Source organism: Neopelma chrysocephalum, unplaced genomic scaffold (assembly GCF_003984885.1).
Source record: "Neopelma chrysocephalum unplaced genomic scaffold, ASM398488v2 Primary Assembly neopelma1_125, whole genome shotgun sequence".
NCBI lineage: Eukaryota > Metazoa > Chordata > Aves > Passeriformes > Pipridae > Neopelma > Neopelma chrysocephalum.
The window spans coordinates 1,816,227-1,825,429 of record NW_020897787.1 but is presented as its reverse complement, the minus strand read 5'-3'; the positions used below and the strand labels follow the sequence as shown (position 1 = coordinate 1,825,429).

Here is a 9,203-nt window from a genome sequence, read left to right as displayed (position 1 = left end):
TGGGTAGGAGACAGTTAACTTGGGTAGGAGACAGTTAACTTGGGTAGGAGACAGTTAACTTAGGTAGGAGACAGTTAGGTAGGAGACAGCTCTATTTGTGGGAGTCACATTTGTGCCAGATTTCCCATGGCACTGCAGACATATATGGAGTTGGCTGTGTCCCTCAGCTGTTGGCCATTCCCAACCCATTCCTGTGGTATCAGAGAACCCTCTGAGGCTGCAGGACAAGAAGTGCCTTGTTCCTGAAAGCATGTCAGTGTAGAAAGAGTGCAGGGCACAGAACAGTGCTGATATGGTGCTGCTCCAGCAGGTACAAACACTGTCCAGGTTTGGAACTCCTTGGTTTGTAACCAGTACACACAAAACAGTCCTTGGTTCTGGCCCTGATCTGAAGGACTTGAGGCTAATATTTGTTCTTGCTCACATGGGTTTACCAGGCTGGCGACAGGTGGTGACTGGAAAGAAGGTATCATATTTTTAAAAAAGCAGGTATCAATTGATTTATTTTCTAAAGAACCTCCCAATATATTTTCTACAATTTCTAAGTGAGCCTGGAGTGCCAAAGGGTGTGCTCCAGCTCTCTGGTGTGGCCATTAAAGCAATCAACACCAGGCCTGTCCTGGGTTTGGATCACAAATCAAGTAAAATCCTTGTAGGAGAACAAAACTTAATTTTGCACTAACCTTTGCATCCATCAGACTGTAGATTGCTGTGGAAATTACCTCCTTATTTATACCAGTCAAAATTCCATTTAGAAGATCTACACATTCTGCAGGGGTAATAAAGCATTTTAAATACCACATTGTGTATGAAAGCACATATATATTTAGACATCAGCATGTTGCAACTAACTTCACTATTATATTGAGAAGATGTATGAACTAGACAAAATGAGTTTAACACAACTTCCACCTCATACTTTTTCTTGGTTTCCTCTTTGACCTGATTTTAAAGAACGGTTCCAGTCACATGAAAATCATATTTTCTTAGATGTTCACACAGATGTATGAACTTAATTGCAAAACATTTACTCAGGACTCAATAAATCCATCACAACAAAGCTATAGGCAAATTGCTTCCTCAGCATTTCAACTTCAAAAGTCCTGAAATATCACAATTTTAACATTTCTCAATCATCTTTTTAAAAACAGATGCTAAACGTACCAATTCCACTGAAGTAGACAATGATAGCACACTTCAAAAGGAACTGGTTATGCCTTGGAATTGAGAAATGCTTAAGGCAGTTTGATCTTTCTTAAGCTAGTGAAGATAGATATGTGTATCTATCTGAACAATAACATCCCCTCCTTTATTTTTATTTATACTAAACACAGTTTTGGAGACAAGTAAGGCAACTTCTGGTCAGAAGTTTCAGTCAGAAGGAATCTCTCAGGTACTCCCATGATCTAAAGCCCATCCCACCTCAGCTGTGCTGCCATCTGGAGTGCTGAATAATGCTCCTGGAATGACCCTCTCCAGAATAATGGTCCTGGAATGACCCTCCCCATCACCAGTCTGACACAGAGAGCACATCCCGAGTGTCACCTGCAGCCCGTGGTCTGTGAGCTGGCTCCTGCTGCCAGCACAGAGCAATGAGGTGCAATAGTCTGTTCCTCTCAGGAAAATCACTGGGTATAAACTCTTCTGAAAGGTCAGGCTGGGAACTGCAGCAGATTCCTGTCAGAGCCTCCAGCAGGGTCCTTTGACCTGCAATTTAAAAGAAAATGTCACTACAAAAAGTATTAGAGACCTCAGAACTCTCTTTAAATTACATTCAGCATAGGTCATATTGTGTATTTTAAAACAAAGACCACTGTTTTAAAAGCAACAATGTATTAACACTCTTTTACCATAACCTTTAACCACAGCTATAGCTACTTATGGATTGGAACAGGACATTTCAGGGTAAAGACTCCTGTCCAAATACTGAGGCATAAATAGATATATAAACCTGCATTGTGAACTACATGCACAGATACCTCAGGAATACATGTGATTATTCTAAGCACAGTTTGTAAAAAGCCTGACTCTTGCATTATAAGAACAGAACTCCTGCTGTACAAACCCCAGCTGGAGCAGCCTCAAGGTGGCAGCCACAAGCTGTCCACACATGGAGAGATTGTTCTGGGCAGTGTTGGTCAGAGGTTCTCAGGGTGTAAATGCAGGAGTCCTTCAGTCAGTTTTGCCTTTCACTGATATCCACTCCCACCAAACAGAGAGCATTCCTAGATCCTCGCACTTCCATCCTCACACAAAGCAAGCTTTCCTGCTTCCTGAACAGGATTCACCATGAACTGACATTTCTTCATTGGTATTTAAAACTCATGGCAGCTGTACAAATGAGTCTTATGCTCATTCAATAACTGTCACTTAATAACTGACAGATGTGATGTTTCTGCTCCCTAAAGGAAAGTGGAAAACTCCACTCAGTGACACGGAGCTTCAGCAAGCACAGGGAGATGCTGCAAATGGGGGAAGAGAGATCAATTCTTTGGAAACACTGAGGGGTTGTGGAGAAATCCCGATCTTTCCATCCTGGAATGTGGAGCTTTGTGCTGTAACAGTAAGAGAAGGCAAAGGGACATCTGAAAAGACAGTGCTGTTTGTATCATAATTTCCCTAAAATAAGGGAATTTGTGGACAAGGTTTGGACAACACAAAGTCTGACATGAACAACAGAAATAAATACCTTCAAAAGGTTTCTGTCTGCTTAGGCTCTCCCAACACATTATTCCAAAACTGAAAAAAAACCCAAAACAGGGAAAGACCATTCATTAGTTTGCAATCTGTATCTGTGTTCTTGTTTCTAAGAGCAAGTTTATTGTTTTAAGAAAAAGGAGTTTTTCAAGGCAGTCTATCCAAGTCTTTCCTAATTTGACGAGATTTTTTCAGTTCTCAACTGAGCTGCTCTTATAAAATAATCAGTTAAAATTTATTTTTTTTAAACATAGGTTCAGTTAGAATTCCATTTCAGGTTACCACCTTATCTCCCTTTGCTCTTGTGAATTTTGGGATCTTTTGTTCTCTTTTCTCTATTTTTATTTTGCTTTCAAGTAATTTCAATAGCAACTGAAAGAGCTGGACTTTTCAGCAGGTACCAACAAGCACATCTATGAACCTACAAAAACTTGATTCTGATGTATCTGTTTTCTTCAGCAAATTTTTATGGGGCTCCAAATACTTTTTTCCTTTTCTAACATCCTAGGAAGAATTCCAGTGATACCATAGATCGATATATATAACCCACAACTCTAATGGTATAAAATACAGTTGTTTGATAAAAAGACTGATCTGCAAAATCAGAGGCAGAAGAGAGGGGGCTGCTGAAAGAGAGAAAACAGGCTATGGGTGAGTCAGGAGCAAAGCAATCAAAAGGCGAAGGGGCAGTTCTAGGATAAACATATCTGCTTACTCACACCTTGCTGTAGTGATGAATTACAGTGTTTAAAAGAACCCCCTCTTCTACCTTATTTTCACATAGAAACCTGGAAGTGCTTTTACTTATACTCTCTAGGAAATATTAATATAATGTGGACCTACATTGTAACTTAAATGTACTTAGTATTTCATATATGACAGGTATTTTTGTTTTCTCTGTTGTACCACTGTCTAGATATACACCTGTCTCATCACCTGAGTCACATCTGAGCATTTCATTATATAATATATTATATAAAAAATATATACATTGTGTACTACATATTTTATATTGTATATATTATACATGAATGAAATGTTGGAAAATTATTTATGCTACCTGAAAGTAAGGCTCCATTCTTCCTGTGCAAAACCTTTGTGTTTGTGAACAACATCAGATCAGCCCCATCATTTACAGGTCTCCTCAAGTGTATGAATTGTTAGATTACTCTAAGAGCCTGCCTCTGTGACAATAAAGCAGGAATTTAAATCTGTTGGTTTCATCAGAGCTCAGAAATCAGAAAGTGGTGTTCTTGAGAGTTCTCTGTGATGTGAGTGCCCAGCTCTGAGGCACCACAATGCCTGTGACACACCCAAAGGGACACGTGGCAGTGCTGACCTCCCTCCTTTGTGTGAATCACTTTGTTCAAAGTGTGAATGCTGGAGTGGCTCAGTGAGTTATCTCAGTGAGATCCCACAGGACCTTAATGGGACACTATTGAGAGAAAGGTCTCATTTTTATCTGGGCCTCTCTAGGCATAAACAGTTCTTGCTGAGACTAAAGCCAAAACGAGTTCACACTTACAAACTGTGGGAAGCAGTTATGAGGTTTCTAAATATATCTGAAAGTTTTGGCAGCTATGTTACGTTTTTAAAACATTTGGGTCCGTTGTATAAATATTTATGTGACTGACTTTGAAAACAGTTCTTAACCTTGGTATCTTATTCACCAAATATGGGGAATTTAAAATTTAATTCACTGCTGTAATTGGCCTCATGTGAAATACTATCCCACTGCATTGTGTAGGTCTGGCATTTTTACTGTAATGTTTTGAAGATAAGTATTTTGGCAACATTGTAGAGTGTAGCCTGGACTAGGTATGACCTGCCCTTAAAATTCCACTCACCTGTAAATATCACCTTCCTGGGAAGGAAGGCCTCCTTCAAGGATTTCAGGAGGGAGGTACACTAAATCCTGGCAGCTCCTCTGGTTCTGCAGGGCTGACCTCAGCTGCTCTTTCCTCCAGTTGGTTAGACCATAATCTGATATCTACAGAGAAAAAATAATTTGAGTAACAGTACATCAGGTCTCGGTACTAAATGTTGACTCTTCAGATAAATGTATGCAATTGGGTTTTACATCAATAGATGAAAAGCTGGAGCTCCTACCTTGGCCCTGTACTGCCCATCCAGCAGCACGTTGGAAGGTTTCAGGCTGCAGTGGCAGGAGGCAGGGTGGAGGCTGTGGAGGTGCTGCAGCCCCTCAGCCACGTCTGCCAGGATCCTCAGGACTAAGGGAGTCGGGAGGTCTGGGTACAGCTGGTGCTGAGTTACACAAAACACAGGGTTTGGGGGGAAATTGTTGCCAGTCACGTTTTCATTTGGCAACAAACAGAACTAACAAACAGAAGCACAATCCAGAAACTGAAGAACAGATTGTGACCATAATTCACATGCTGTTTGTTCTTTGTTGGCTGATCTTTTAATTAATTTTGCTACCCAGAAGGTGACACCTTTTCTGTACCTCGTGGATGAGCGAGTGCAGGGATCCATTGTCCATCCACGCAGTCACCAGCCCCACGAGTCCCTGGCACTGGTAGATCCCAAGGGGAGGCAGGAGACGTTCAGACTCACAACATCTGACACCTGCTATGTCCTGAAGCAGCAACTTCCACTCCCTGTAAGAAACATCCAGTCAGAGGCAGGGGAGACTGGAGGGGGTTCCAGCTGGAGATGAAACACTGCAGGATGTGGACATGAGAGAGAACCATATGGTTGATCACAAGCATTATTGATATAATTCTACCAATAAACACGTATTATGTAATCTTCCAAACAACTCTAAGAAAATGAAGCAATCCCTCGTGTAGTGGATTTTTGCAATGTAAAGTGAAAGACCTCTGGATACTTTAATATGGACATAAGAGTACAGTTTGAAGAGGGATTGAAGTGTGAAGGCAGGAGAAAGCTTGTATTGTGTCCTTTTGCTGTAAGTGATGTTCCCATTTCCCAGGAAATGATGTTCTTCCATGCACATCTCACTGCACTGTAATCCTGCCCATCACCCTCCCTCCTGATGTGTTTCCTGCTCTCACCTGTACGTGCTGGTTTGGATTAAAGTCAGTTGAGATCTCTTTGGGGACCTCCAGAAAGATAATCCCACACCATGCTGGGATTGCTGATCAGGGTTTGGATACATTATTACAGTACATAATTAATTACTTCAGGAGGAAGCTCTACTTGTACCAGAAATTGTCCAAAGCCATTGTCTGTCAGTCCAGGTGCCTCCAGGCTGTCAGTGTTTGCAGGGCTGGAGCTGTGCTGGGGCTCAGACAGTCCCTGCGGTGCCATCGCTGCCCTGGGCTCCCCTGGGGGGTTATTGGCAAATCAAACACCCACCTCTCTGTCGTGTCCTGGCTGCTCAGCAGCTTCACGGAGATGGGAGTGTTCCAAGGAATGTGGAAGGCTTTGAGTGCAAAGCCTGAGCCTGTTCTGGTCACTGTAAAGCTTTCCAAATCCTCCTGGGCTACCACGGGGAGTGGATTGGCCATTTCTTGAGGGCTGCCTGGAGGGAAACAGTAGAAAAGAAAAATGTTTTAAGAACTACTTTTTGTCACTACTGCCAAAGCACAGTGAAGTTGCCCCACCCCTTACTTCCCAAATAACTAATGCAAAAGCCCTTCTTTCACCACTCAGTGTCAGACTTCCTTCATAAAGACAGGAAAAATGCACTAATTGCCAAGGAGTGCCTGGACCTAACTTGCCATCTGAGGCTGCAAGGTGCTAATTAGTTGCTCATCATTATTTCCATCTGATGACTTTGAAATGTTAGGCCATTATTTATATTAAAAAGTGTGATTTTAAAGCGATACTGAATTTATGTGGACAACAAACTAGCACCTTACAGTTAGATTGAAAAGGCAATTATTCAATAACACATGTCAGCATGTTCTGCATCATTCTTGCATATCTTCTTTAATAAATCACATGTGAATGCAAAAGCAAGGTAAAAGGCAAATTTTCTGCTGTTGTAGACTGGCAGAATTCTGATCAATGGAGTTGTGTCTTTACAGCAGCCCCTAATTTGGCCAGTCCAGGCTCTTACAGCCCCTCTCCAGGCCAGCTGCATCTCAGACACTTTGCATGGCAACACACAGGGATCAGAGAGAACTTCTGCACAGCATCACTGTCCTACCATGTGAGTACCAGTTTTAATTACATCTCTGAAGCTCCATTAGACTAGAGGTAACAAAAAGTCAGTGGTGAAGGAGGAAAACAAGCAATCTAAGAAAACACATGGCATAAAAGCATTGGTAAGGATCACTGCAGGGTCAGTGGGTCAGAACTCAAAGTGCAGCTCAGCAGACCTGGGCTGGAAAAGGAATGAGATGAGGGGACTGAAGTAACTGTGAAGGACTATTGAGTGTGAACTGTGCTCTACAAAAATAGTTCCTGGGATGCAGAAGGCCTGAAAGTCTTCTGACTTTGAGCAGGTAACCTTTCCTCCACAAGTGAAACAGAAACAAAAACCAGAAGCTAAATTAGCCCATGAGCTTGGCTGCACCTCTGGTTCATGACCAATTTCCTTTGGGTTCACCTCAGTCTCTCCCTGCAGGCACAGCCACAATCAGAGGGGTACCAAGCTGAGTTTTGCACCCAACCATACTCAAAATGCAAATAAAAGTGCAGCAGCTGATTTACCAGTTCAGCTTTAACAGCATTTCATTCTGACAGGAAAACACAGCTGAACTTTTTGCCTTTTGTTATATTATTGTAGCTTGGAAGCAATAACTGCCTTAGGTGCTTCTCTAAGGGCTTCCTTAAAGAATAAATCCAATGTGGTATGAGGCTGACAGAGTTTAACAGTTTCATAAAATCTGAAAATATTCCTTTGAATGAAGATAAATTTCCAAATGAGCCATTTATCCCTTAAAATTGCAAAGACAGACCACACAGATCTACCAGTCTTAAATATAAAGGAGGTAATCAAAAGGCTGTCAGCAGCAAAATTATGTCTCCTTTTTATTATATACAGCAACAAGTAATAATTTAAATGGCTAAAAGAATGTACTCAACTCCAAACACAGTGCAAGGAAGATCAAGTAATGAATTTACCACCTAAGCCATTCCTGAAAGAAGTTATATTTATTTAAAATTGAATCAAATAAAGATATAAGAATTTTTTAAACTCTTGCTAACTGGCTACTTAGATAAAAATTAAAGCTAATCATCAGGTCCTATTTTGGATTTTCAAAACCTAATTTAACTAGGGATTTTTTAAAATCAAAATGAAAACTACTTCAACCTTCACAGTTACAAACCATGTCATGACATGCCAAGCACCATTCTCCGTGTCTGAGTTTGTCCATCTGTTTCTGTACCTCAACATCAAGTGATTTGCTGAAAATCTCCAAAAGAGTTTAACTCTGACATGAGAAATGTTTTATTTATGCAGGTGCTACCCAAATTCCTAAAGCAGTTGGAAGGTCTAATCACTGAATATGGATGTGTCATGGAATTACAGATAACAAAGTCTCTCTGTAATCCCCAGATTGCAAGGTACCAAAGACAGTTTTGCAATAGTTCTGCTCTTTTGAATGCTTTTTCTTCTAGATCCTTCTAAAATCTCACCATCAAATCCCAAACCAGTATTCCATAGGTGACCTATGCAAGGCAGAGTTTAGTGTTATTTTTCAGTAAGACACTAAAAGTCTGGGATAACTTTGCCATCCTGTCCCGGCTGTGCAGGCAGAGGAAGGCTGCTATAAAGCTGTTCATTTCAAGTTTCTAATTATAAAGCAATTTTTAAAAAATAACTCATAGCAAAGATATTTCCTTAGTATGAGAGAATCTCTAAGTTAATACATACAGATGTCTCAGGAAAAGAAACTGGAAATAAAGATCAACCTACCTGTGGAAAGAGAACCATAAAAGGATGGAGTGATGCAGGTCGCAGGTGTGAGCCGGCCGGGAGCTGAACTGCAACTGAGCTGTCCCGCCGTGAGTCAGGGCTGTTTGATGTTGATGTGCCTTCCCTTGGCTGCCTCCGAGGTTCGGGGTTTCCCGCTCGGCTGTACGGACTGTAACCCTTTAGTGACCGTGTAACCCTTTAGTGACCACACACGAGCGCAGTTATACACACAGGGCTGGGAGAGCTGCTGTTCCCAACGAGGAATGCCAGGAGGAGAGCTGGCAGGTGAATGCCAGGAGGGAAGAGCTGGCAGGGAAAAGCGCCGTGTTGGACCCAGCCCAGGCTGGGAAGGGCAGGGCTGCACACGCTGGTGCTGAGCTCTGCCCTGGGTCAGGCTGACAGCACGAGTAAAACACCCTCAAACTCTTTAAACCCAGTTGATCTTAAAACAGGAAATAAGTGCTGGGTTTCTGGTAAGAGCGTGGGCACAGGGGCCAGGGGGGTTCCAGAAATCTGTGCAAGAGCCCTGCTGGAGGGGGGGGGTGTGGTCAGAGTCGGGCGGGGCATGAGCCAAGTGTGCCCTCATCACCAGTGGGGCAATGGCACGCTGGGCACATCAGAAATGCAGGCAGGAAAGGGAGAGGAGTCACCACAC

The 9,203-nt window shown here is 42.2% G+C and overlaps 1 protein-coding gene and 1 long non-coding RNA gene across 2 annotated transcripts in view; one reads left to right on the top strand and one right to left on the bottom strand.

Annotated features, from left to right (window-relative positions):
- Positions 1–8,573, bottom strand: part of LOC113974763 (receptor-interacting serine/threonine-protein kinase 2-like) — a 12,679-nt gene extending 4,106 nt beyond the window's left edge. Inside the window, exons 1-8 of the mRNA XM_027698207.1 lie at positions 8,549–8,573; positions 6,037–6,198; positions 5,162–5,315; positions 4,807–4,962; positions 4,545–4,687; positions 2,690–2,739; positions 1,546–1,707; positions 684–769 (exon numbers count right to left, since the gene is read on the bottom strand). Coding sequence (XP_027554008.1) covers positions 684–769; positions 1,546–1,707; positions 2,690–2,739; positions 4,545–4,687; positions 4,807–4,962; positions 5,162–5,315; positions 6,037–6,188 — 903 coding nt within the window. The 5' untranslated portion in view covers positions 6,189–6,198; positions 8,549–8,573. The remainder of the gene's footprint in view (positions 1–683; positions 770–1,545; positions 1,708–2,689; positions 2,740–4,544; positions 4,688–4,806; positions 4,963–5,161; positions 5,316–6,036; positions 6,199–8,548) is intronic.
- Positions 8,098–9,203, top strand: part of LOC113974771 — a 4,939-nt gene continuing 3,833 nt past the window's right edge. Inside the window, exon 1 of the long non-coding RNA XR_003536641.1 lies at positions 8,098–8,196. This is a non-coding gene — a long non-coding RNA (uncharacterized LOC113974771). The remainder of the gene's footprint in view (positions 8,197–9,203) is intronic.